The 27,900-nt window shown below is 44.6% G+C and overlaps 2 protein-coding genes across 8 annotated transcripts in view; one reads left to right on the forward strand and one right to left on the reverse strand.

Moving 5' to 3' along the window:
• Positions 1 to 26,717, forward strand: ZNF740 (zinc finger protein 740). Of its 6 annotated transcripts, none has more exons than XR_014024882.1 (8): positions 1 to 144; positions 2,599 to 2,966; positions 6,435 to 6,566; positions 6,747 to 6,833; positions 9,789 to 9,912; positions 12,999 to 13,117; positions 24,377 to 24,468; positions 26,607 to 26,717. XR_014024882.1 is itself a non-coding variant. In XM_081315806.1 (8 exons), the coding sequence occupies exons 4-8, from the start codon at positions 6,501 to 6,503 to the stop codon at positions 18,356 to 18,358; spliced, it is 486 nt and encodes a 161-aa protein (XP_081171932.1). In that variant the 5' UTR covers positions 1 to 144; positions 2,599 to 2,966; positions 5,636 to 5,902; positions 6,435 to 6,500; the 3' UTR covers positions 18,359 to 18,789. The 6 variants fall into 6 exon arrangements, 5 of the variants coding, with proteins under 5 accessions (XP_081171932.1, XP_081171933.1, XP_081171931.1 ...); XM_081315806.1 differs by lacking the exons at positions 24,377 to 24,468; positions 26,607 to 26,717 and adding exons at positions 5,636 to 5,902; positions 18,269 to 18,789; XM_081315807.1 differs by lacking the exons at positions 24,377 to 24,468; positions 26,607 to 26,717 and adding exons at positions 5,636 to 5,870; positions 18,269 to 18,789.
• The window catches only part of ITGB7 (integrin subunit beta 7), a 46,495-nt gene continuing 43,398 nt past the window's right edge, over positions 24,804 to 27,900 (reverse strand). The window contains exons 16-17 of one of the 2 annotated variants that reach the window (XM_081315802.1): positions 26,697 to 26,859; positions 24,804 to 25,295 (exon numbers count right to left, since the gene is read on the reverse strand). In XM_081315802.1, coding sequence (XP_081171928.1) covers positions 25,292 to 25,295; positions 26,697 to 26,859 — 167 coding nt within the window. In that variant the 3' untranslated portion in view covers positions 24,804 to 25,291. Of the gene's footprint in view, positions 25,296 to 25,322; positions 26,860 to 27,900 lie in introns of those variants that run through there. The other variant, XM_081315801.1, reaches the window with a different exon arrangement.

A 27,900-nucleotide genomic window follows, 5' to 3' on the forward strand; every position in this document is an offset into this window, starting at 1 on the left:
TTCCGCTTCCAGGGCGGCGGTGACGACGGTAGCGGTGGGAATAAGCAGCAGCAGCAGCAGCAGCAGCAGCAGTGGTAGCGGAGGCGTTTTGCTTTGGTCTTCCCCGGGAGAGGGGGAGCCGGCACGCCGGGAGTTTGAACTCAGGTGCGGGGCTGGCCTGCGCGCGCTCGCGCCCGTCCGTCCGTCCCGTAGGAGAGTAGCGCGCGCGCACGCCTTAGTACTGGCGGGGCTCGGCCGCCGCGCGCTGATTGTCCAGCCCGGGCGGGGAGACCGGGAAGGAAGGGAGGGGGGAGGAGGCATTTGTTCTGGCTCGGGCGCGCATCGCGAGGCGGTGCATGCTCGTCCACGCGCTCTTCGGGCTCATTCTTCGCTCGCTCTCCCGGGCTTTCCGCCGTGCAAAATCGTCCGCGTCACCTGTTTGCAGGGACCGGGAGGGCTTGTCTCTTGCAAGACAGGTGTACGATCGGAGATGGAGCAACGAGTCGGGTCTCTTGATTCTTCCCACGGATTCCCTCTAACCCTCTTCTGGCTGGGCTGAATTAAGGAGCATCGGTTTAAATCAAAGGTCTTCACACTTGGCCCTTTGATGGCTTGTGGACTACAACTCCCAGAATTCCTCAGCCAGTGTGCCTGGCTGAGGAATTCTGGGAGTTGAAGTCCACGAGTCATCAAAGGGCCAAGTTTGAAGACCCCTGGTTTAAATTCTGCTGCCAAGCACCGGTCTTCTTTGCAGTGCCAATTGCAACTTTCTGCAGGGTTTCACGTTGATCTTTCTGGAGCAAAAGCAGCTGTTCTACATCATGTTACTTCAAGTTGACCGTGCCCTTAAAAGAGATTCTGAACCGTGAAATTGTCCATGGACGTGACAGTAAAGAATTGGTTAGGATAAATAAACATTAGCCACTTTCACAGTTCTGTAGGATCCTCTCTGAGGAGATAAGTTCGTATTAAAATATTCTTGGTGCGGGGGAAAATGTGGACATGGATCCTTTTGTTCCTAAATACCAAACCTCAGGTTTGTGCGAATACTTGTGTCCATGCTGTGCAGTATATATTTAAAGGGTCAAGGATTCTTAATATTCCGACCCATTGAAAAATGAAGGAAAGGTTTTAAATAGGAAATAAGAATTTGTTTTGTGTCGTATGCTTAATGTAGTTAAGCCAGAGGTCCTTGCAGTTGTATTTTTGACCAATATGCTTTATTGCAATTATCGATATGGAAAGTCATATGGGCTTTTTCATACCCAACCCCCAACTTTTATTACAGGTAGTCCTCAGCTTATGACCACAACTGAGCCCAAAATTTATGTTGTTAAGTGAGACATTTGTTAAGCAAGTTTGCCCCATTTTATGACCTTTCTTGCTACAGTTGTTAAGTGAACCATTGCAGTTAAGTTAGTAACACAGTTGTGCTTCCCTATTGACTTTGCTTGTCAGAAGGTCGCAAAAGCTGTTCACACGACTGCGACTGTCAGAAATATGAACGAGTTGCCGAGCATCAGAATTTTGATCACATGAGCATGGGAATGTTGGCAATGATCATAAGTGTGAAAAACAGTCATGCCACTTTTTTCAGTGCTGTTGTAACTTTGAATAGTTACTAAATAAACTGTTGTAAGTCGAGGACTACCTGTACTAATTTTCTTCATTTCTCTGCATTTTTTGTTTTCTTCTCAGCGCCAGTTTACTCTTTTGTTCATTGTAACATACTTGGTTTCTTCGATGCAGCGCTATAGATTAATTAGTATTTCCTTTGACGTGAATAAACTTCAGCTCCCAGAATTCCCAACTCAAAGTGGGTTTTTTTCTGAAAATTTGAGGAAATTTTCATAATTGGTGAAGATGTTATTGGTGCGTGGGTATTGTAATGCTTACTTACACAATCACGTTGGTTTTTGCTAAAAGGCATTATGTATTTCATTCTGTCAGTAACGTTAGATTTAAGGCTGGGTTGTGTAGAGTTAAAAACATTGGTTTTGCATTTTAAACATTTTATTTTACTGAACTATGGTAATGAAGAGACTAGGATGTTCATATTAAGTACCACAAATATTACATCAATAATTAAACTGAATGTTTATGTTTGGAGACTAGGTTAACTTTGTAAAGTTTTGTTCTCTATTTGAGCTGCTTTGAGTGTGTTAATGTCAGAATCTGATTCAGATATACACGAGTATGACCAGTTGTTTAACTGCAGTACAGTGTATCTGTTGTCTTGCTTAGATGGACTTTACAAAACATTGTGACTTTCTACATGATCCTTATATTTCCTACTGAGGGATTTTTTTTAAAGAAAACAAGCAGGTAGAAAATTTTCATGTTAATGTTGCAGTATGATATTTTAGTACAGAAGGATACAGATTGCCTGGGTGATGTATTGAAACAGCAGTTCAGAAGTTAGTGCAAGAGCTTGCAGAAATGATGTATTTTACAGTTGCTGTAGAGAACTTAGTAATAAGCGGAATGCTTTAGTAGACTAGCGATATCAATACCTTTTGCCATTTGAAGTAAAACTATCCGGTGTGTAATTATAATTTTGAAAAATACTGATCTCACTTTTTCTTTTTTAAAGATATATATTTTTCCCTTAACCCACAGGTGGAAACTGGAGGTGGACGTACAGCAATATTGTGCTTCTTTGCAAAGAAGACCTCAGCGTCCTTTCCCCAGCAAGGGCCATCCTGAAGGGGGATTTAGACTTGGGGTGACTCACCTGCAAGAGCAGCCCAGTCTGTAATTTTTCTCAGCTTTTAACAAGGCTGGGAAAACTTGCTGCACGCCATTCTGGAATCTCCGACTCCAGAAAGATGTCAACAAAGTGGAAGGTATTGGACGGGACCGGCGCAGAAACGATTTACTGAAAAATCTTTGTAGTCGTAAAATTCTTTCCTGAGCAAGAGGGAGAAAGCGTAAGGACTTGGCGTAATCTCCGTATTGAGGACTGTCAGACTAACGCGATGGCTCAGGTAACAGGCCTCGGTTCTCCCATCCTGTCCCACAGGAATCCATCACTGAGGAAGTGGCTGCAAAGAGCCATCTGTGATAATCCATTCTGTGTAACATAAACTGTTCAGCTCTTGATGGTCTGCTGCAGGAGTCAGCACCGTAAAGCTTGGCATGCTTGGAGCCTCCTGGTCAAAGTTCTGGGGGTTACCAAGCGGTTCTGGCCCTCTTCTCACAGCCATGTTTGGATCATGTGTTTGCCAGTTGCCAGCCAGTTCCAGTTCAAGCTGGAAATGTCGTATTTTTCTTGTCTTTCACTTCAAGCCCAGGGGCTTACATGTGTGTTGGAGTAGGGGCTGATGGGAGAGGGAAGAAGAATGTCAAGGCACCTCTACTGCCCCAACCTCATTTTCCAGCTTCATGTTTCATCAGCAATATTCGACTGTAGTGTCAAAGTTTCTAGGTAGCACTATTTTTCACAGTGGGGTTTGCAAAAAAAAAACAAACCAATACGGGACAAAGTAAATGTGTAAAACCTACATACGACTTTATACATATTTTTGTCTCTTTATCATCTTCAGACTATCCCAAACAAGCCATCCCAGAAATTCAGCTTTCCTACCCAAATTGTGTCATTTGCCATATCCTTTGCAACCCACTGGGGGGAGGGGGGGGGAGAAAAAGTACACCCCAGCTATAGGAAATTTGACTCTTTGTTTCATCCAATACATCAAACTGCATCTTTGTTTGACCTTAAAGCATTGAGTCTAATCCAGCGTTTACTGCTATATTTCTTTTTTTACGTATATTTTATTTCCTGTTCTCTTTACTTCCTCAGTCCAACTTATCAATATGTCTTGGGATCTTACAGTCTTGGGAAAATGTTCTTCTGCCCTAGTTTTCCATTAGCAGCTATTGCTGTTCCTGCATTATTAGCCTTTCAAGCTACTTTTCAAAAACCACAGTGTCATTGCAGAGCTCATTGCCCCATCAGGATGCCGGATACACTGTGGGGAAATAATTAAAATGGCAGCTCCAGTAATAGCTACTTATAAGCTCTACCTGATGGGCTTCTTTCCCAAAACCTGGCCGAGTTTTGTCACTGTTAGCAATGCTTCTTTTTCTTCAGCAAGAAAAGATGCAAACGGAATCCCCACTGGCTGCAGAGTCTGAGTCTAGTGGCAATTAGGGCTTTACTAATCCCACTTCTATTTGTTTCATTGGTCATGGAGTGGGGGTGGGGTGGGGTTGTCCATTTCACTACCACTGAGGCTGATGGTTTGCCCCAGCCAAACCCAACTCCCAATTCTTTTTTTTTTCCTTCTTGGCTGACTTAGCTCTTCTCTGAGGTATTGTAATTCTCTTTCAAGAGTTGTGATCAGCTGTTACTGGATGCCTTTATTACCTCCTTTATGAATGCCAGAATCTGGCACAAATGTTTACATTGCTGCCATGCTGTACATCTATGCCTGTGCAGCCCCTGGGTTGCAGATACAGCTACCATAGTTGATGTCGAAAGTTGTCACTCGGACTTATGCCTCATTTGAGATGTTGGGGAACAATGGGACATGCCTTTTGAGTTTTGCATTCTCCCTCTCCCATCTCCCCTCTTATTTCACTTAATGAACATCTTCCACTTTCTTGCCAATCAACATGACTAACTTTGTGTTAATGGCCTCAGGGTGAGCCCCTGAAAGATTATTAAGCTAGGCCTCCAGATGTTACAAAACCGCAGAGTTTCTGCTGTTTTATGGCTGTTTCTCAACATCTATCTTTATGTGAGCGAAACATCAGAAGCAGTAACCAAGGCTACTTGTGTAGTCTCTTAATTCTTTGGAGAAGAATTGGTGGAAATGCTTTGCCTCAGGGAAACTGACCAATAGCTGTGGATTTAAGAAATATACACACACACATACATACATACTTATTTATTTATTTATTTATTTATTCATGACCCTCCTAGCACAGATAATAAACAGTAACTTGTTGTGCGCAGGCGATAAGAATTGCGCCAGATAACAAAGGAGCGATGTTCAGAAAAGCCAGTCCTTGTTTTAACAGATGTACAAAGAAAGCTGAATTACTTAGATTCTGGTAGATGTGAAATGATTTCCAAGATACAGAAAGAAGAAGTAGAGTTATTCAGCTGTTCAGACCCACAGCCGAAACGTGCTTCAGAAGTGGCATTGGCATGATGCTGGTTGTTGTGTGTTGGCACTTTCTTAAAGAAGCCGTGCCTGTTTCTCAATGTGCACAATAGCCATGCTTTCCCAGGGAAATACACATTTAAGCTAAGGATGGGGGTATCAGGGAACAGGATAGGATAAACTTGTGACACTCTGTCAGGGCTTCCTTAACTCACAAACATATATACCAGAAATCACATGGCTTTTGTGGATACGTAGATTTTTAAGAAGGTGCCAGCAGGTGCACTAAGCCTGCCCCCATCTCTTACGCACCTTTTGGGGTTTGGATCCAAAGTTGGTTCAGGTTGTTCTTTCAAGGAAACTGTTGAATTAACCTTCCTGAACTGACCTAATGAGAGTCTTCTCTTTCATCAGACCTGAATGACATTCACCAATCTTCAGTGGTAAACTTCCACAACCTGCAGCATTATAACCGTATTGTCAGATTGTAGCCCATCTCTTAAAACAGGGCTTTTCAACCTTTTCACCCATTGTACCACTTTTAGGATATGGCAACATCCGAGTACCATCAGTCGCCTAGCAAGGTGTCAAAAACTTGATGACCAAAAAAAAAAAGGAAAAAAGTGATGAAGTACAGGTAGTCCTCGACTTACAACAGTTTGCTTAGTGACTGTTCGAAGTTACAATGGCACTGAAAAAAGTGCCCCCCCAAGCCACAGCCGAGCAGGACACCTGCCTGCCCACCCGCCGGCGCTCTTCCTCCTGTCCGAGGTTTTCATTGTGAGCATTTCTGTTCAGGATTGGCAGCAGGGGTGAGTGGGTTGGTTTTTATTTCCCCCCCCCCCCCCCCGCTGGGTGATTGCAGCAGGTTTGGTCACTTCACATGACCCCGGGACACTGACCGTCATAAATATGAATCCATTGCCAAGCATTTGAATGTAAATCACAAGACCCTGGAGATGCTGCAACATTCCAGCTGATCGGCGCTTCTTCTGGGCTCAGAAGCGCCAGGATCAGCGCTGAGCTCCAGCTGGAGCCTGGTGCTAATCCTGGCACTTCTGCTGAGCGCTGACAGCCCTGCAGCTGCAGCCCTGCAGCTGCAGCTCAGGCTTGTGCAGTGCTACCACCCGTTCAGCTCATTCCCCTCCCCCACTACCACTTTTCTAGGATGTTCGTGTACCACCTGCCAGGTGCCAACGTACCACAGGTGGTACCCGTACCACTGGTTAAAAAGCCCTGTCTTAAAAGACACAGCTGCAATCTTATAGGGATGACTACTTGGTTTGGAATCAGCTTGGTTGCATCGGTTGATGTTATTGTGCTTTTTTTTTCCCCTCTCTGCAGGCGAGCCTCTTGGCCTGTGAGGGACTCTCTGGTGTTTGCCTGGTGCCAACAGTTGCCAGCAAGAAGATGATGCCGAAACAAAGCTCTAAGCAGGTGGAGAACGGGGAGAGAGGGGGTGCGCCGGACATGCTGGTAAGGGCCAGCCCATTTTCAGCTGTCTGATGCTGCCCGTGCGCTTCGTTGTTCTCTGTTCCAGACATGTGGGATGACAGAGCAGAGAAAACAGGACTGGGGCAAGGGAGGCTTGGCTTTCAAATTGCCAGATTTAAATGTTGAGCCATTGTAGCCAGTATCCTCCTTTCTGTCTGCCAGGGCCATCGCAAGGAGAGCGAGAAATCACGCAGTCGGAAGGAAGAAGAAACAGCAGAAGGGTCTCCTCCTAAAAAATCCCTTAAAAAGGCAGGTAATTTTTCATTATATGGCCTAGTAAAGATCAAGCCCTCCAAAGAATGCCTCAGAAGCCGTCAGATGATGGAACTAAAAAAACAACAACACAGAGGCTATCAGCTGTGGAAGTCTGTTCTCCTCCCACCCACCCAGGGCTGTGACTTTATTTTTCAGGATATTTCTACCTAGTTTCTAAACCTGAAGTAGCTTACGGTTGAAATATGTAGAAACAACAATGATGAGAGTGTAGACTGTACAGTTCAGTTTCAGAAAGAGTTACAAGAGACAGGCTTAAAAGCAAGAGCCTCAGTTTAAAAATCAGGAGCAAAGCAGCTAAATGAAAACTCTTAAAAAGCGTGATGAAAGAAAAAGCATGTACCCGCCTTCCAATATTCAACAGAATGGGTAAGTGGGGTTGTTATTGTAAGGTATTCCCAGGCAGGGGTGTCACCGCTAACAAGGCCTGTCCTCGTGTTCACAACAAGGAAGCCTTTGTGGCTAGGCTGGCAAAACGGGGAAGGGCTTCAAGGGCTGACGGCGGTGTTTGAGCGGCTTCATGCAGGTGGGCAGATGAGAAGTCAGTAACAAGTACTTTGCCTTGTGCTTTGGAAACCAATGAAAACCAGTGCAGATTTTTTGGGGTGGGGGTGGGGGGGACTTTGTATAATACGTTCTGAGAAGACGACCATTTAAAGCAGACATGTCAAACACAAGGCCCGGGGGCCGGATCCGGATCCGCGAAGTGGTTTCATGTGGCCCGCGAAGCCATCCTGGAAACAGTGAGGGAACGGCCCCCACTGCCTTGGCCCTGGCCCAGAGACCCTCCTTCTGCCAGAGACCCTCAGATCTGTCCCACTCCTGCCCAGGCCCCCATAGGCACCCTTGATGCCAATGATGTAGAGCTGGCCACGCCCACCCAGTAGGCCATACGCAATCTAGCCACGCCCACCCAGTAGGCCACGCCCACCCTGGCCACACCCACCCAGCCCCCTGAGGGCAACCACAATGCTGATGCGGCCCTCAATGAAATTGAGTTTGACACCCCTGATTTAAAGCCACTTTGGCCACTACCCTTTAATAAACTGCTGGGGTTTCTGCACACTTTTCAGGACAACCTTAGATGGAGTCTTGGCCAAATGCTGGCTGAGAGTAATTTAGACTGACCAAATCAGCAGGAACTGAACAATGTAACTGTTTGCACAAACTGAAGATAAGCAAAGCTACAACCATTGCTCCCAACGTGTATGACAGCCCATGAAACTTCCATGGGAATGCATCCCTGTCGAGCACAAGCTTTTATCTTTGTACAGTTGTGTGTTTTTTTTATGATTGTAAGCCATCCAGAGTTACCCTGAGGTAAGATGGGTGGCCAATAAATTTGTTTGTTTTTTTGTTTATAAATATATAAATTTAATAGTTAACTTCTCTACCTGCTTGATTATTTTAAATAGTTCTTCATGTCTTTCTGAAGAATAAGAAATAGAACTTTATTGTTAGGCTTGTGCAACATCTGTGACAAATTTCATTCTACTCTTTTCCAAACAGGTCAGCCTGTTAATGATCATTATCCCTAGCCATGGTAGCCAGTAAGATTTGTCATCTAATACATCTGGAAGGCAGAAAGTTAGGATTAGTCAGACAAGCTGTCAGATGCTTGACCATGTGGCTTTCCCACCCTCACGTAGTGTCTGCTGCATATTATAAGACAGGGGTCTTCAAACCTGGCCCTTTTATGACTTGTGGACTTCAACTCTCAGAATTCCTCAGCCAGCGTGCCTGGATGAGGAATTCTGGGAGTTGAAGTCTGCAAGTCATAACAGGGCCAAGTTTGAAAACCCTTGTTATAAGACATCATCCTGTGGCTTGTGGTTCTAGCAATATGGTTAGTTAGTGTCCTTGAATCTACTTTAATTCTTAGGGCCGAATTACAAGGCACATACATATTGTTGCTGCATCCAGCATCTATTGCACTGGGATAATTCAGATGGAGAATAGGAGCTTATCAATCATTATGTGACCTTTTAAAATAAATATTGTTTTTCTATGAAATACAAAAAACCCTCTCTCAGTGTCTTGTGGAACTGTACTCTGAGTTCAGTGGATTAATCTCTGGTGGCAAGCCATAAGAATTGAAGAAAATACTATTCAGCTGTAGTAAATGAGATTAACAGAATTGGGCCAAAGTGCATTCTGCATATTTAAGAGTTAATGCTGTCAGATTACTTATCTTCCCAAGATTTCTGTTCTTTAAAACTGCCCATCTGCTGTTAGCAGACTACGCTCAATACTACGCTCAATACTTTCAGACACCCTGACAAACCCTCAAGGGAAGGCTGGGTTTCTTTCTGTGGAATTGCCCCATAACACCCCAAGACAGTGAAATAAATTGTTGGAGGCAGAGCAGATATTTGCTGGAAACTCCATGTTAATTACAGCAGTTCCTCTCCAGAATGTTGCAATCTTATCCAACCAGGCCAGAGGAGTTTGTGCATTTCTGGAAGTGGGTTTCCCCGAACAGGAAGTGGATTGTAATGCTTTTTTGTAAAGCTGAAGGGGCAACCTGTATCAAGTGTAAAAATTTTAAGTAGTTACGTATGTAAGAGGTGCTTTGTTTTCTTCCACTGTGTTGTGCAATTCATTCTGCTGTGGCTTGAAACAGGGAGAGTGGACAGTCTGTAGCAGCGTCCCCGCAACCTTTTGGGCACCGGGGACCGGTTCCGTGGAGAGAGGTTTTTCCGTGGACCGGAGGGAGCATGGTTTTGTGTGCTGCCTGCATCCCACAGATGAGGCTTCGCTTGTTTGCACGACCCAGTTTCTGGCATGCCACAGATTGGCAGAAGTACTGTATAAGCACTGACAAATGTCTTAGCTAAACCTCCTGACAGATGTGCAAATGCTCAGTTGGAAGATACGCCTGGATAGGCATGTTGCCTGTTTGCTGAGAAGTTGTTTTCTGCTTGCTTGCAGGTAATGGTGATTGAGCAGAATGGATCCTTCCAGGTCCGGATTCCCAAGAATTTTATTTGCGAGCACTGTTTTGGAGCATTCCGGAGCAGTTATCACCTAAAGAGACATATCCTTATTCATACTGGTAAGCCTATGGTCATTTGCCAGTTGGTAAGCTTAACTATTGAAACTTAACATTAAGAAAACCAAGATCATGGCATCCGGCCCTCTCAATTCCTGGCAAATAGATGGGGAAGAAATGGAGGTAGTGACAGATTTTATTTTCCTGGGCTCCAAGATCACCGCAGATGGGGACTGCAGCCAAGAAATTAAAAGATGCTTGCTTCTGGGGAGGAAAGCCATGGCAAATCTAGACAGCACACTAAAAAGCAGAGACATCACCCTGCCAACAAAAGTGCGTATAGTCAAGGCTATGGTCTTCCCAGTTGCAATGTATGGCTGTGAAAGTTGGACCATAAGAAAGGCTGAGAGCCAAAGAATTGAGGCCTTTGAACTATGGTGCTGGAGAAGACTCCTGCGAGTCCCTTAGACTGCAAGGCGATCAAACCGGTCAGTCCTAGAGGAGATCAACCCTGACTGCTCTTTAGAAGGCCAGATCCTGAAGTTGAAACTCAAATACTTTGGCCACCTAATGAGAAGGAAGGACTCACTGGAGAAGAGCCTAATGTTGGGAAAGGTTGAGGGCAAGAGAAGAAGGGGACGACAGAGAATGAGGTGGCTGGATGGAGTCACTGAAGCAGTAGGTGTGAGCCTAAATGGACTCCAGAAGATGGTAGAGGACAGGAAGGCCTGGAGGAACGTTGTCTATGGGGTCACGATGGGTTGGGCACAACTTCGCAGCTAACAACAACAACAAGCTTAACTAAGGCATCTTGCTTTTGAAAATAGGCTGTGTGTGTTTGTGTGTGTGTGTGTGTCAGTGTCAGTCCTTGATCTAGATGCGGGTGCAGATGCTTGACATACCAAGAATGCAGCTCCTATCTTCACCCTGGAAGTAGTTTAGGTGATCTAAGTCTTGTAGCTGGAAAGTGTAGTAAAGGAAGTTTAGTAGCACTACCTCGACTTATGACCAATTGCTTAGTGACTGGTAATAATGGTGACAGATCTCCCCAGTGGTACTTAGGACCTGCTTATGAAATTCTAATACACACACGTGCACACACATTGCGGCTGCATTTTAGGTGCTTGGCAAGTGGCCTGCATTTATGACCATTTGCAGTGTCCCATGGTCACATTTTATGACAGTTTTGCCGAAAAAACACCAGCATTTACCTCTAGTTTCCAGCAAAACCAGCCCGTAGCGAACAGTGGGTTCACTTAACAACCATTGCAGAAAAGATTGCAAAATTAGTCCCACACTTGCTTTACGATTGTCATGACTTATAACTGTAACGGGCCGGCTTTATTATGGTTGTAAGTCAAGGACTACTTGTACTGATTGAGATGTAGAGACCTACTTCCCCACAACCTGCAAAAGGGCTATCAGATGTTGTTTTCCATTCACTGAAACAATTTCTATCCAGGTTATAACAGAATCCTTACATATCAATGCCTCTCAAATTCAGGCTTGCTTAATCTTCTGCAGGGAACAAAATCCTTAGCTTTAAAAAACATCATTCCGGCCAGTTGCCCTGTCCTTGGGCTACCAGTAGATGGCGGTCTTCTCTTTGAAATGCATCAGTCAAAGGCCCAGGCTGGATGTCGGCTTAAAAGTCATGTGGACCTTGTGAGATTGATGAATTATAGCAAGGAGAGAGAAATGCTCAGAAGTCTTCCTGTAGATTAGCCACGGAGCTTTACTGTAAATATTCCACACTTCGTTCTTCCAAGCATTCTGAAATCTGTAGTATAACCAATGGAGTGGCAAAGTAGTTCTGGTTACTGTAGAAGAGATACTCTTGGTTTCTTCCATCTCTCATATGGCAGAAAGGGGGAGGGCTGCGTAATCTGAACTGAACAAAATATTAACCAGTATTTTAATTGCCTAGTAAACTTCAGTAAGATGCCCATTTTAAAAAAAAAGATGCAGAAGAAATACTTTGGATTTTAGATCACAGCTCTTCTCTGTTATCCATGAAAGTCACTGGACTTTTTCCAGGCTGCCCAATGGGCCTGAAAAACTATTGCAGCAGTAGCTGATGCTTTAAGTAGTTAATCCATTAAAGTTAATGTGATTCTTAAAGTAGCCAGTTTTTTTTTTAAAAAAAATCATTTTCAAGTCAGGCTTTTTAAATAAACAGCAAGGACGTACTGTTTTTGCATAAGGCAGGGGTCTTCAAACTTGGCCCTTTTATGACTTGTGGACTTCAACTCCCAGAATTCCTCAACCAGCGTGCCTGGCTGAGAAATTCTGGGAGTTGAAGTCCACAAGTCATAAAAGGGCCAAGTTTGAAGACCCCTGGCATAAGGCCTGAAACACTTCTTCCAAATCCTGGATCATTTTTGAAATACGCATCGCTCTAATAAGTACTAAAGCTTCCTGCCTATTTATGCACCAAATCTCTAGAGCAGGGGTGTCAAATTCGATTGTGTCATGTGACATATTACGACATTTTTGGCCTTTGCAGAGCTAGGGTGGGTGTGGCCTGGGTGTGACCCATCCGGCCCGCGGGCTGCCAGTTTAACACCCCTGCTCTAGAGTGTGCTTATCTTTAGAATTAAATAAAGGGATATATATATATATATATATATATATATATATATATATATATATATATATATATATAGAGAGAGAGAGAGAGAGAGAGAGAGAGAGAGAGAGAGAGAGAGAGAACACGAACCATCTATTCCTTCAGGCCTGGGACTGTAAGGAAAAGGTTCCTCTCTTTCTTTTCTAAAACACTGGATGCATGAAGAGCAGCTTCCTCCATGTAGAAATAGACTTGCAGAAATAATGTACAGCTCTTGATGAACTAGAAGACCGGGGCTTCCAAATTCGCCATTGGGGCCTGCGTTGCCAAGAGAAAAATAAGGTTAGGAGAGGGAAGAGTGAGCAATGACATCGCATTTTCGTTTGGGTCTGGAGTGTCCTGTAGCATATAGACCACCAAGAACATGTCTTGCTTCAATGTCTTACATGCCTTCCCTAGGAACCTCTGCTTTGTATGGCTAGATCTTCGCTTAGAAGTATTCTTGCCACCTTGTTTCCTCTAAAAGTATAGGGGTTGCAACTCCGGGAATAATTAGCTCCTCCCTAACCCTCTGTTAAAGGAGAGAAGCCTTTTGAATGTGACGTGTGTGACATGCGCTTCATCCAGAAGTACCATCTGGAGCGCCACAAGCGTGTCCACAGTGGAGAGAAGCCATATCAGTGTGAACGCTGCCTGCAGGTAAGAACTCTTTCCACTTGTCTTCCACATTTACAGTTGCAAAAAAAAGTATGTGAACCCTTTGGGATTACGTGGAGTTTTGCATGAATTGGCCATAAAATGCGCTCTAAACGTCATGTAAGTCACAACAATAGAAAAACACAGTCTGCTTAAAATAATACTACACAAACATTAGCTGTTGTCATGTTTTAATTGAACATAAGATGGAAACATTCACAGTGCAGGGTGGAAAAAGTATGTGAACCCCTAGCCTAATGACTTCTCCAAGAGCTAATTGGAGCCAGGAGTGAGCCAACCTTGACTCCAATCAGTGTGATGATATTGGATGTGTTGCTGACAGCCGTCCTGCCCTTTAAAAACACACACCTGTTTTGGGTTTACTGGTCTCAAGAAGCACTGTCTGATGTGAACCATGCCTCGCAGAAAAGAGCTCTCAGAAGACCTACGATCAAGAATTGTTGACTTGCATGAAGCTGGAAAGGGTTACAAAAGTATCTCCAAAAGTCTTGATGTTCATGTGTCTACGGTAAGACAGACTGTCTACAAATGGAGAAAGTTTAGCACTGTTGCTACTCTCCCTAGGCATGGTCGTCCTGTAAAAATGACTGCAAGAGCACAGCGCATAATGCTTAATGAGGTAAAGAAGAATCCTAGAGTGTCAGCTAAAGACCTACAGAAATCTCTGGCACATGCTAACATTTTTGTTGACACATCTGCAATAAGGAAAACATTAAACAAGAATGGAGTACATGGGAGGACACCACGGAGGAAGCCATTGCTGTCCAAAAAAAATATTGCAGCACGTTTGAAGTTTGCAAAAGAGCACCTGGATGTTCCACAGCACTACTGGCAAAATATACTGTGGACAGATGAAACCAAAATTGAGTTGTTTGGGAAAAACATACAACACTATGTGTGGAGAAAAAAAGGCACAGCACACCAACATCAAAACCTCATCCCCACTGTAAAACATGGCAGAGGGAGCATCATGGTTTGGGGCTGCTTTGCTGCCTCAGGGCCTGGACGGATTGTTGTCATTGATGGGAAAATGAATTCCAGAGTTTATCAGGACATTTTGCAGGAAAAGGTACGACCATCTGTCCGCCAACTGAAGCTCCGCAGAGGATGGGTGATGCAACAGGACAATGACCCAAAGCATACAAGTAATTCAACAAAACAATGGCTTCAACAGAACAGAATACGCCTTCTGGAGTGGCCCAGTCAGAGTCCTGACCTCAACCCGATTGAAATGCTGTGGCATGACCTTAAGAGAGCGATTCACACCAGACATCCCAAGAATATTGCTACACTGAAACAGTTTTGTGAAGAGGAGTGGTCCAAAATTACTCCAGATCGTTGTGCAGGTCTGATCTGCAACGACAGGAAACGTTTGGTTGAGGTTATTGCTGCCAAAGGAGGGTCAACCAGTTATTAAGTCCACATACTTTTTCCACCCTGCACTGTGAATGTTTCCATCTTATGTTCAATTAAAACATGACAACAGCTAATGTTTGTGTAGTATTATTTTAAGCAGACTGTGTTTTTCTATTGTGACTTACATGACGTTTAGAGCGCATTTTATGGCCAATTCATGCAAAACTCCACGTAATCCCAAAGGGTTCACATGCTTTTTCTTGCAACTGTAGATTAGAAATCTTGGCAGGTGTGTGTTAAGGCTTCGCGTTAGCATAGAGAAGAGCAGTACAACCTGCCTCCAGAATGGGACCATCTGTGGTCTGCTTCTTGGATGCATTTGCCAGATTCCTTTCAGCGTTTGCCTAAATAAAATAAATAAAAAATAAACCACCTCCTCTTGAGTGGCTTGTGCAACTGTAAGCTGTGTCCCTCTAGAACTAGATTACTCCTGCTGCATCCCCTTGGCATGGCTGCCAAGCCCATCTCCTCCTCTTCCATCACCTTGCATGGCCAGCCTCATTCACTGTCCTGGTGGAGTCACACCAGTCGTATCCCTGGTCCTCTCATTGGCCTTGTTTCTTTCAGTCATCTCAGATCATCTCTTCATCTTTGCCCCAATGCTCACCACAATTTTTCATCCCCGCCAAAATCTCCCTGACTCCCCCATTCCCTTGGGCTCCTTTTTGTTTCTTCTGGGAAGCCTTCTCTCAGGTCGATAAAATGAGGACCCAGATTGTTGGGGGGGGGCAATATGCTGATTCTGTAAACCGTTTAGAGAGGGCTGCAAAGCACTGTGAAGTGGTATATAAGTCTATGTGCTATTGCTATACTTATTTTAAAACTCTTTCCCCTTTCTCTTCCTGACCACTAAGTGGCTGTAGCATCCATCAGTAGACATCCAGTCTTCACCATCTAGGCCAGGGGTAGGCAACCTTGGCTCTTTTATGACTCGTGGACTTCAACTCCCAGAATTCCTGAGCCAGCATGGCTCAGCTTGGAAACCTCTCCCTTTCCCCTCAGCATGGCTGGCTCAGGAATTCTGGGAGTTGAAGTCCATGAGTCATAAAAAAGAGCCAAGGTTGCCTACCCCTGTTCTAGGCAATCATGCAGGGTTCATTTTTCTTTTCTCAGTAGCGTGTCAGTTCTTTTAAGGTGGGACTGAAAAACATGTCGGCGTGAATGTCATTCAGTTTAATTAATTTCACAATTAAAGTTTTCAGCGGCTCAGTTGAGAGGCTTGGATGTCAGATGAAATAACTGCACATAAGTAATGTCATTTTTAAAGCTGGAAAATTGACCTTATTTTAAAGGTGGGAATTAAGTCGGTTGTGAGGAATTAAACAACTGACGGCGAAATCAGTTACAGTGGGACAAAAAAGTATTTAGTCAGCCACCAATTGTGCAAGTTCTCCCACTTAAAAAGATGAGAGAGGCCTGTAATTTTCATCATAGGTATACCTCAACTATGAGAGAGAAAATGGGGGGAAAGAATCCAGGAAATCACATTGTAGGATTTCTAATGAATTTATTTGCAAATTATGGTGGAAAATAAATATTTGGTCAATAACAAAAGTTCATCTCAATACTTTGTTATATACCCTTTGTTGGCAATGACAGAGGTCAAACGTTTTCTGTAAGTCTTCACAAGGTTTGCACACCCTATTGCTGGTATTTTGGCCCATTCCTCCATGCAGATCTCCTCTAGAGCAGTGATGTTTTGGGGCTGTCGCTGGGCAACACAGACTTTTAACTCCCTCCAAAGGTTTTCTATGGGGTTGAGATCTGGAGACTGGCTAGGCCACTCCAGGACCTTGAAATGCTTCTTACGAAGCCACTCCTTCGTTGCCCGGGCGGTGTGTTTGGGATCATTGTCATGCTGAAAGACCCAGCCACGTTTCATCTTCAATGCCCTTGCTGATGGAAGGAGGTTTTCACTCAAAATCTCACGATACATGGCCCCATTCATTCTTTCCTTTACACGGATCAGTCGTCTTGGTCCCTTTGCAGAAAAACAGCCCCAAAGCATGATGTTTCCACCCCCATGCTTCACAGTAGGTATGTTGTTCTTTGGATGCAACTCAGCATTCTTTCTCCTCCAAACACGACGAGTTGAGTTTTTACCAAAAAGTTCTACTTTGGTTTCATCTGACCATATGGCATTCTCCCAATCCTGTTCTGGATCATCCAAATGCTCTCTAGCAAACTTCAGACGGGCCCGGACATGTACTGGCTTAAGCAGGGGGACATGTCTGTCACTGCAGGATTTGAGTCCCTGGCGGCGTAGTGTGTTAGTGATGGTAGCCTTTGTTACTTTGTTCCCAGCTCTCTGCAGGTCATTCACTAGGTCCCCCCGTGTGGTTCTGGGATTTTTGCTCACCGTTCTTGTGATCATTTTGACCCCACAGGGTGAGATCTTGCGTGGAGCCCCAGAACGAGGGAGATTATCAGTGGTCTTGTATGTCTTCCATTTTCTAATAATTGCTCCCACAGTTGATTTCTTCACACCAAGCTGCTTGCCTATTGCAAATTCAGTCTTCCCAGCATGGTGCAGGTCTACAATTTTGTTTCTGGTGTCATTCGACAGCTCTTTGGTCTTGGCCATAGTGGAGTTTGGAGTGTGACTGTTTGAGGTTGTGGACTGGTGTCTTTTATACTGATAACAAGTTCAACCAGGTGCCATTCATACAGGTAACGAGTGGAGGACAGAGGAGCCTCTTAAAGAAGAAGTTACAGGTCTGTGAGAGCCAGAAATCTTGCTTGTTTGTAGGTGACCAAATACTTATTTTACCGAGGAATGTACGAATTAATTCATTAGAAATCCTACAATGTGATTTCCTGGATTCTTTCCCCCCATTTTGTGTCTCATAGTTGAGGTATACCTATGATGAAAATTACAGGCCTCTCTCATCTTTTTAAGTGGGAGAACTTGCACAATTGGTGGCTGACTAAATACTTTTTTGTCCCACTGTAACTAACCAGTAATTGTTAATATAGTTAAAGTTTTATTTAAATAGTGGTCCATCTTTGTTGTTCAGTCCATGTTCCTCTCCTAAAGCATAGCCCTCGATAGTCCACTCCGAGGCCTCATTAGTCCATCTGAAATTACACACTTTTTTCCCCATGTGTTAAGAAAATTCTGTTAGCTGTGGGTTTTGTTGTCATTCCAGAATTGTGACCTGGCATTCCTAAGGAAGGGTCCAGAATTTCCTGAATGAGTTTGAACTGGCCAGCCTGTATTTTAAGTTCTGGGTCTCTGCAAAAGTAAAATCAGTCCTACAAATCCTGCATTCTAGTCGAGGTTCAGCTTCTTCTTTTTTTTCTTTTTTTAAAATCCTCTGAAAGGTCACTGTGGAGCACAGAGTATTCCACCTTCCTACTCCCTTTTTGTTGAAGGGCAACTCTAGGATAGATTGGTGGAGAAAGTGTAATTCCTTCGAAGTGAGCTTCCCTGACAGAAAGAGGGTTTGCCCCAGTCACAAAGGCCCACTGCCCACATTCGGTTTTTCAGTTGCACTGACCTAGAATACAGGGTTTATGGCTTTGGTTTTGGTTTTGCATAGAGCAGGGGTGGGAACGATGGCCCTTTTATGACTTGTGGGCTTCCTGCTGGCTCAGGAATTCTGGGGGGGGGGGGGTTTGAAGTCCACAAGTCATAAAGGAACCATCGTTCCCCACCTCTGGCAGAGTCTTGTCTCTTCGGTCATCTCTCCGGATTTTTTTTTTCTTCTTCTCCAGAGCTTCTCCAGGACAGACCGGTTGCTGAGACACAAACGAATGTGCCAGGGCTGCCCCGGCAAAGCATCTGACTCCCAGCTACTGCTTTAGAGTTGGGCCAGAGAAGAGGTCTTTTAAGAAGGAGCTGGGACGTCCACCAGATGCTCTGGGAGTGGGCTTGTTCACCTGCTTGTGTTTTGCGCCTGGGTTTGCCTGCTGAGCCTACTCCTGTGGAAGGAGCAGAGCTGAAAGTGGGCACAGACTTCAACTGTGGACTTGACACTGTAAATAAATGGAGGACAAAGCAGGGCTGGCTCCCAGCCATTTTGGGAAGCTCGCTGCAGTTGTGGATAAACATTGCCAAGGGTGCGCTTTCTGTTTCTGTTTAGTTTCTTTTGAAATTATCACCATTTGCCTCAGGAAAGGCTTTGAAAGCATTGCGGGGGGGCCTTCTGCGAGCCATTCCGACCAGATCCGGTGCTCTCAATTACAACAGACGATCTGCCAGATGGCTTGATATTTGGGCTTGCAAAAGTGGGAGAACAACAGGCAAATATTTTATTGGGCGGGGGTGGGTGGGTGGGGGACAGCGATCACCGCCAGTCGAGCAGCGAACTATTTTGCGGAGCTGATCCACTACCTGGAACGGATTAGCAGCAACAGGATACTGCGCTCTGGCATCACAGGAGACTGGCTCATTTACGCTTGGGCATAAGGTTTACGGGACTTTTTTTTTCTTTCCGTGCTATTCTCTTAACCGTGCTGAGTGGTCTCAACTTTCAGGTTTCCAGAAACAAGGGCTGCAGAAGGTGACGAAATGCTGTTGGGTCAACATAGAGATCTACCTTAGATGTGTTCCATTTATCAAGATCCGGTTGATGTTCAGCTGGCTGGAAGGCTCTGTTTTCCTCCCAGGAGAAGAGGATAATGGTGTGTGGTCCCTTCGCTTTCCCTTGTAAATAGCCATCCATTCAGGACCTACCTGTTACATATCCCTTCTCGTGGAATTCAGAGCTTTCTTAGGTGGCAATCCTGTTTCCGTATAAATAATATGAAACACCAGCTCTAGTCCATGGGCACCCATCTCCTAAGCCTAATGCTGAAGAACTGCGGTCTCTGTGGGGGAGAGTAGGGGAGGGCCTCTTGGAATAAAATACTCCTTAGGACTAAGGGTCAGCATTCCCATGCACCATGAATTCTGATAGGACTAAGGGGTGGCATTCCCATGCACCATGAATTCTGATTGCTCCTGGGATGCTTCGCTGAAGTTTGAAAATAAGGCTTGTTGCACCCTCCCGAGCCCCTTGTCCCCCACCGTCACATTTACAGTGGTCTTTCTACAGGGCAAGTAATAATTTGTCTCTTGAGTCTGGAATGTACTTGTTAGGAGCAAACACCTCCATCTGAACGATAGATACAAATCTCACTTGGGCTTCAAATACATCCCTCCCCGAATTAACTTCTCTGAGTTATGCCTTGCTTTAAGCACCTTGCTTTAAGATAGGTTTTAACCAAGGGCTATGTTGGTAGAGGAATGGTGATCTTGGTCATGCTGGAGAGCTTCGTTCTTCAGGGGCTGCATTTCTGCCTGTGCAACTAGAAAGGTTTTATAAACAGAGATGGGATACTTTAGATGACTGTTTTTCAAACTGGACAACTTTTAAGATGTGCGGTGGCTCAGTGGGTTAGGACGCTGAGCTTGTCGATCAGAAGGTCGGCAGTTTGGCGGGTCAAATCCCGAGTGCCGCGTAACAGAGTGAGCGCCTGTTTCTCGTCCCAGCTTCTGCCAACCTAGCAGTTCGAAAGCACGTAAAAATGCAAGTAGAAAAATAGGGACCACTACGGTGGGAAGGTAACAGCGTTCCGTGCGCCTTTGGCATCTAGTCATGCCGGCCACACGACCACGGATACGTCCTCGGACAAGCGCTGGCTCTTCGGCTTTGAAACAGAGATGAGCACCGGCCCCTAGAGTTGGAAACGACTAGCACGCACGTGCGGGGGAACCTTTACCGGGCTTCTTAACTCCCAGATGTGTGGCTGGGAAATTTTGGGAGCTGATCTTAAAAATTGCCAAATTTGAAAAATCACTGCTGCAGTTCAAGATTGTTGCCCCCCCCCTTCAACTATTTTAAGAGATTCCAGTGTACTAGCAAGAGGCATTGTTCTTTTGATGGTCTTTCTTCTTGCTGCCTAGGGATCATGGGAGTTGTAATCCAATAAATCTGGAGTACATTAGCTTGGGGAATGTTACTGTAGAGGAGGGGTTTTTTTTAACAAATGCTCTTTGATTCCCCTTCCCTTGTTCATTGGAAGAGCCAATATTATTCACAGCCTTGTTACATCTTAAAATTAACATCGACTTTTAGTTTGCAGTTTATAGGAATGATTAAAGGCTGCTCTTTCAAAAAAAACATAACCATCATAATAGCTTTCAGTTTCCTGAGGATTGTTTTTCACCAAAAGGAAATAAAATAATTGCTGTAGGGGAAGGTTTGAGAAAATGTAGATATTTAGGGGGGAAAGGGGGGGGGAAGGAAATTGGAAATTTCAGGGGAAAATAGCAATGTGCTCAGGTGGGGAAAAAAAACTTGCTTGAGTAGAAGAAGTCGCTTTGTCAAGTACTAGATGTATTTTTCTGTCCTGGTCCTAATCCAATAATTGAGACATGGCATTATAAAGCATAGTCATTGTTGCCTGGTGTTTCCCCAAGAGGCAAGGTGAATCTCTTGAATGAACCGCCTCATACTGCCGAATCCTTTACGTGCCAAGCAGAGTAATGACTCTGGGCTCTTTGGGGTCCTCTAAAGCGTGTGCAGCTTTAGGAGCACAGGGATGTGTTTTGCTTAGGCTCTGCGTCTTGCTAGGCCGCTGCCATAGGAACTCGGGAGGCTAGTTAGCACTATGTACTCTGGGAGAGGAATTCTACGAGCTTCTGCACACTCTTGACCAGCGCAGTCATTTATCAAGAATCTAGATAGGCATTAATTGGTATCTGCCAATTTTTGTTCTCCGGCTCACTTTCCTTGTTCAGGAGTGAAGGAAGAAGAAATGTTAGCCTCAAAAACAAGTTGCGTGTGACATTCGTTGCTGACTTTTGCTTCAGAGGTGAAGTACGGTATGGTGGTGTTGATGGGGGAGAAGGCAGAAAGAGTAACTATAACAATTCGGTGAATAATTTTAATAATTGGACGGAATAATATGGTTCGAGCATTGTTCTGTTAAATCGCCTGCAGGCAGTAAGTTAGCAAAACGGGAGAAAATAGTTTTCTGTGGAAGGAGGTTGTTTTTAAACAAATAGCTTGACCCTAATGAAATTGATAGCCTCTATTAACTGCTGTTGGTTCATCTCGACTAGAAATGTTATGCAGTGGGTTATAATTGCACTAAGGTCTTTGCATTTTCTTTTTCTTCACAGAGATGAAATTGAAAGGAAGTGAAACTTGCCTGGAAGTTTCACTGATTGCCACTCTTTAAAGTGCAAGGGACCAAAACCATATCAGAATGATATTTTTTTTTCCAAATAAAATTATGCAGAGGCAGTGAGGCGAAAACTAATATGCTGAAGGTTCAGGAAAGTGAAACTTAGCTTTAGGTAAAAACAATGTACTGTTCTAAAATATTCAGTACCAGCACAATGGATGGAATTGCTTTGATGTGTTTGTATCAAAGAGATGGATGAATTGGATGGCTTGGCAATTCCAGGTCACAGCAGACTGGAAAATGGGGTTCTGTGGAATGGAAATGGAAAAATGTGAAAATGTGCTTCCTTTGTGGGAACATAAGAGACACACAATTTTACCAACACAGTCTTACGGTAATGTCTCTCCTGGAGATGGAGAAGCCAGTCTTTAGAGTCCATGTGTGATGATTTCCCCCTGTATCTTTGCCCAACCTGAATATGTTGCTTATAGACACAGCCCCCACCCCAGGAGATATACAAGTCCAGACCTCTGTAATTCTGACAGATAATGTCTTGTGTGTACGCAAAACGACAGTGTATGCAAGCCAACCTGTGTGAAAGTCAGGTGGATTGGAACCTTTGTGTATCCTGAGGAGTGCCTGTATTTGTGTTGCACTAAAGTGTAGCCAAGGGCACTTTTTTTTGAAGGAGCTTTATTTGCCCATGTCCTCCATCATACTTACTTCCCTCCATGGAAGTGAGAAATCCCATTTTGACAGTGGATGCCATTGGGAACTGTTGCTATTCCCATTCCTTTTCTTGGGTGCCGGTAGCAGAAGGACAAATTGTGCTTGTCACATGGATTGGGTGCCTTAAGGTGCTTTCCGATGTGCTGCTGCTGGTCGTAATTTAGGAGTTTGTTCAGATAGGAAGAAAATGTGACGGATCTTTTCTTGCAGTTCGTATTTGGCTTTTACACAGACCTCCTGAAAGGAAGAAAACAATCTAGCACTTCAGCCTGACCAGATAACCTGTGGACTGAATGTGAAGGTCCAATAGCTTTTTCTAAGATAATTTATTTTCCTTCCCTTTAACTCAACTGATTTCGCAGAGAAGGGAATTGGGGCAGGGTTGTGTTACCCTAGGACAGGATCACTTTTAAACTGTAGTTTTTATAAGATGCTATAAACTTGTATCTTTTTACCATTACAGTGTGGTGTCTTTTTCCTTTTTGTGTGAGCGTTCTATTTCAGTCATTGGAATAAACTCGGCTTGCTTTCCTTCCCAAACTTCAGCTTCACTGCTTCTCCGTGCCATTAGCTTGGGTGCTACATATTCTTTGATCATTTTGTTTTATTCTGCCGCGTACTTGGATGAAGGACCTGCAGTGGAACACAGGAGCAGAGAAGATGGCACGCCACTGTCTGCACCGGATTTGAATGATCTTTTAGTTTTCTGAAGTTGCATTCCAGTGGTGGACAAGGTCATAGCCAGAGTGGTAGGGCTGACTTTAAAAGATAATTGAAGTGGCTGGCAGTGGCGTAGCATGGGTTGTCAGCACCCGGGGCAAGGCAAGTAATTTGTGCCCCCTAACCGCACCGCATGCCTGGCACCCCCCCCCTCCACAGTGGGCGGCGACCCGGCGGCTCGGATCGGATTCGCACAGCCAGCACTGCAGTGAGAGTCAGTGAGTGAGCCAGGCAGGGGCAGAGAGCTGCGAGTGCGAGCGCGCCCCCCCAGATGTTGCACCCGGTGCGGCCAGCCCCCCCTGCACCCCCCACGCTACACCACTGGTGGCTGGTCCACACTGATCATAGCTCTGTCAACAGCTCTCTGGGCGTTCAGGCAGAAAGTTCTAGATCTAGGACACGGGGGTCAAACTCAATTTTACTGAGGGCCGCATCAGCATTGCGGTTGCCCTCAGGGGGCCGGGTGAGTATGGCCTGGGTGGGCGTGGCTAGACTGTATGGCCTGGGTGGGCGTGGCCAGCTCTACATCATTGGCATCAAGGGTGCCTATGGGGGCCTGGGCAGGAGTGGGACAGATCTGAGGGTCTGGCAGAAGGAGGGTCTCTGGGCCAGGGCCAAGGCAGAGGTGGCCGTTCCCTCACTGTTTCCAGGATGGCTTCGCGGGCCACATGAAACCACTTTGTGGGCCGCATCCGGCCCCCGGGCCTTGTGTTTGACATGTCTGATCTAGGAGAATATGCATTCCTAATAGAAAAGGGAAAAAAACCCTCATCAGGTTCATGTTACAATATGTTGCCAGGATAGCTGCTCAGAATATTACTGTAGGTGTGCTGTGGGGAAGAGGTAGGTCTTAGGTTGTGCTGGTAGTTAAATATCCTGTTCCTAAACTTCCAGGTTTATGGTTCCAAAAATACCCGACTTCCAACCTTGGGAATATTGGTGGACTACAGAAACTTTAAACCACCTAACTTTATTGGAAGGAAGGGGTGTCTGCTCCTGTTAGACCATTTCACTTTTGCTGAATTAGTGCTGTCTATCCATTAAGTCATCACTAAATTAGCCCAGTGTGAAATTGGATTGCCAGAAGAAGACAAGGAGAAACTCAATGCTAAAAGATGCAGCTTTGCCACGGTTGTGTGAATCTGAAGACCCATCGGCTACTGTGACCATCCTTTAGGGATACAATAGCAGAATGGGTGGCAAAGTTGATTGTGGGCCTAAAGCTTGAAATGATCCCTATTTTATTTACTTTTTTATTAGATGTTGTTTATCCTGCCTTTTATTTATAAGTAACTGAAGATGGCGAACCTGCTAATGCTCCCTCCTATTTTCCTCATAACAGCACCTCTGAGGTTAGTCGGGGTGAGAGAGAGTCACTGGCCCAAAGTCATCCAGCTGTTTTTCATGCCTAAGGCAGAACTAGAATTCACAGTCTCCTGGTTTCTAGGCCAACACGTTCACCACTACACTAAACAAACTGTCTATGACTATCCCTATCCCTATGACTCCCCATCTCAGTAAGTGGGAGTGTTTTAATAAACATTTTGTGGCTTTTGTTGCCACCACCAATACAGCCAAGGATAATGTAAGGTTATTTTACCTATGGGCTGGAGGTGAAATGAAAGCTGCACCCCTGGGACCCATCAGGAAGAAGGTTTATGCCATGGGTAGGTACAAGTGAGGAATGACCCTTATTAACAGGGCTGGGGGTAGGGGCAGCCCATCTGCAGATCAGTGTGGGTGAACTGTTTCGAGGAGATTCACCAGAAATACGAGAGATGTTAGGTTTTGCTCAAGGTGAATATTAATTTGATGCATAATGCTGAAAAGTAGCTGAAGCATTTCAGGGCCCTGATCAATGCGCTATGTGTTTCCAAGCACAAAACACACAGTGCATAAAAGCACAGTACAATAAGGTACAATAAAGATTTTATTGATTGACCACTCAGATTTTGCCACACATGTTGATTCATTATTTCAATCCCATTTGAGATTAGTTTGTGATGTAGGTCGAACTACATCTAGAACTTGCTCAGGGGAAAATTTCCATGCAGGTGTCTCCTCCAAAGTCAAAGTATCTTGGCACAGGGTTGTCAAGTTTTGTTTGCAATGTTTTCATAACCATTGTCCTGGGGGGATTGATGACTGTTGTGGCACTCTTGAACCTGAAGTTGTTCACCTGAAGAAAAAAAAATCAGAAGATCAGGGCAAAATGCAAATGCTGAATTTGTAGCTTGTTTCAGCAGGACTCCTTCATCTGCAAATGGGCTCAGCTTTGAAAAGGCCCATTCTCTCCTTCCCCAGAACTCAGAGGTTATCTCAGGATGGCTTTTAGGCTTTGTTGGTGTGACACACTGAACCACATGCTAGCTAATCTACACCTAAAAATTAAGAGTTAATCAAGTGAACTGCATTACGATGCACTGCCTCCAAGTAAGCGAGATTGCTGCAAGTGACACCACCAGCTAGAAAGTGTCGATTCCTAGAGAAGCAAGAGTAGTCTGCATGCTTTTGTGCAAAAGATCTTTATAGTTTGTGCTAGAGTTAACTGAATTGCATCAAAAGGCCTTAAGGCACCCAAGCTAAATTTATCTCAGATGGTTGCTTTGTTAAAGCTACTTTCATCCAGGTAAAGCTGAATGGAGCTTTGTATAATAAGTCCTTATTATACAAACTGGAGCAGAGGATAACTATAGTCCAACCCTCAGGCAGGTCCCAAGCAGCTCATGTCCTCAGTGGTAGGTAGAAGAACAGCACTGCTCAGCATGTATGGTTAAGATCAAGCCACAAAATGTCCCTCCTCATAGCCTGGAGACTAAAACATACAAAGTATGGCTACGGGACTTGGTTTTGGGTAGTCTAAGAAAAAGAGGAAATAGGGGAGACACGATAGCAGTATTCCAGTATTTGAGGGGCTGCCAGAAAGAGGAGGGGGTCATGTTATTCACCAAAGCACCAGAGGGCAGGACAAGAAACAATAGTTGGAAATTGATCAAAGAGAGAAGCAACCTGGAATTAAGGAGAAACTGCCTGACAGTGAGGACAATCAACCAGTGGAACAGCTTAGCCCCAGAAATCATGGGCGCTCCATCACAGGAGATTTTTAAGAAGAAATTAGATATTCACCTGTCTGAGACAGTATACGTTCCCCTGCTTGAGCAGGGGGCTGGACTAGAAGACCTCCAAGGTCCCTTCCAGATTCTATTCTATTCTATTCTATTCTATTCTATTCTATTCTATTCTATTCTATTCTATTCTATTCTATTCTATTCTATTCTATTCTATTCTGAAAAGAGCTGGAAGGGACCTCAGAGGTCTTCTAGTCCAACCCCCTGCTCAAGCAGGAGGCCCTCTACCATTTCAGACAAGTGGCTGTTCAGTCTCCTCTTCAAAGCCTTCAGTGATGGAGCAGCCACAACTTCTGAAGGCAAAAGCTGTTCCGCTGGTTATGTGCTATTTGAAAATAACACACATGTTTTACATTTTCCAGGTGGAAGAGCTCTGTCATTTGCAGGTGTTTTCCAAAGTGCAAAGCCTCCCCATGGGTCAGGTTGGTAAAGATGCTTTGAAGGGCACTGACCTGAGACCCCTTGGCACCCCTTTTTCACGGCGTCTGAACTCTCTCCGGTCACAGATCTCCACAATGCCACGGGGCAGGGCAACGAGAAGCACCCCTATGCTCACGACAGTCAGCGCACTCAGTAACGCTGGCATCAGGTTTGGCTGCCTGGTAGAATCTGGCACTGGCAGGATAAAAAGAAAGGAAGCATGGGAGTTACCTAAGTTACCAACACTCCCGCCAGGAATTGGAGAAGCTTCTTTCCCTTCCTTTGTTACTTCCTCCCTTTCCTCTCGTCTGTGGTAGCCATGTACCCTATGCCTTACTATGTAGCATCCACGCTTACCACAGTGGGGCTTCCAAATCGCTTCTTCCTTGTACCAAGATTAAACATTATTTCTTTTTGCAGTCTGTTTGGAGGATATCGATTTGGGAAGCCTATTTTATAACCTACCTACAGAGCTAGAGCTGTCAAGTCAGGTGATGTGGGGATTTGATGGAGACTCTGTTTTTCAAGTTCTGCTTATATTCGCTCTGTTATAGTGCTCCGGCCCCCAGAGAGCGACATCGGCCAAAGAGCCACACTGCGAAGCTCATGACATTTCTCTAGTATTATCATTAAATGTCATTCTTTACAGATTACATTCTGCAATGGGAAAATCCAGTGAGTTGTGGTTTATTCAACAAAGCCTGGTTAGCATGCAGTTGATTTAGAAATGTGATTCTGCCAGAGCTCCTTACAGAGAGGCATCCAAACCTCCCTTGCCTGCTATATTATCACAAGCTGCCTAGCATATAAGAAGATACTGGGTCTGGATCCTACCAGAAACCCAATACTACTCCATTCATTCATTCATTCATTCATTCATTCATTCATTCATTCATTCATTCATTCATTCATTCATTCATTCATTCATTCGTGTGTGTGTGTGTGTTTGTGTGTGTGTAAATTTTTTTGGTTTTTGCTAACAAAGAATTAAAGGGAGACTGATATGCATTTCAAACTTATTTGTTCTCATCAGTCAGCCATACCCTTCTGAGATTCGAACTTGGGCCGATTGCACCTTAGGCAATTGTATGGCTGACTGATGAGAACAAATAAGTTTGAAATGGTTTCTTTGTTAGCAAAAACCAAAACAATTTACACAAATATGAGCTGTCACTGCTGTGACTACTGCCTGTTGATGGCCTTGGGTTAGGCTGAAACAGGAAATAAGATTTGTCC

This window comes from Vipera berus (genome assembly GCF_964194415.1).
Source record: "Vipera berus genome assembly, chromosome: 2".
Classification (NCBI taxonomy): Eukaryota; Metazoa; Chordata; class Lepidosauria; order Squamata; family Viperidae; genus Vipera; species Vipera berus.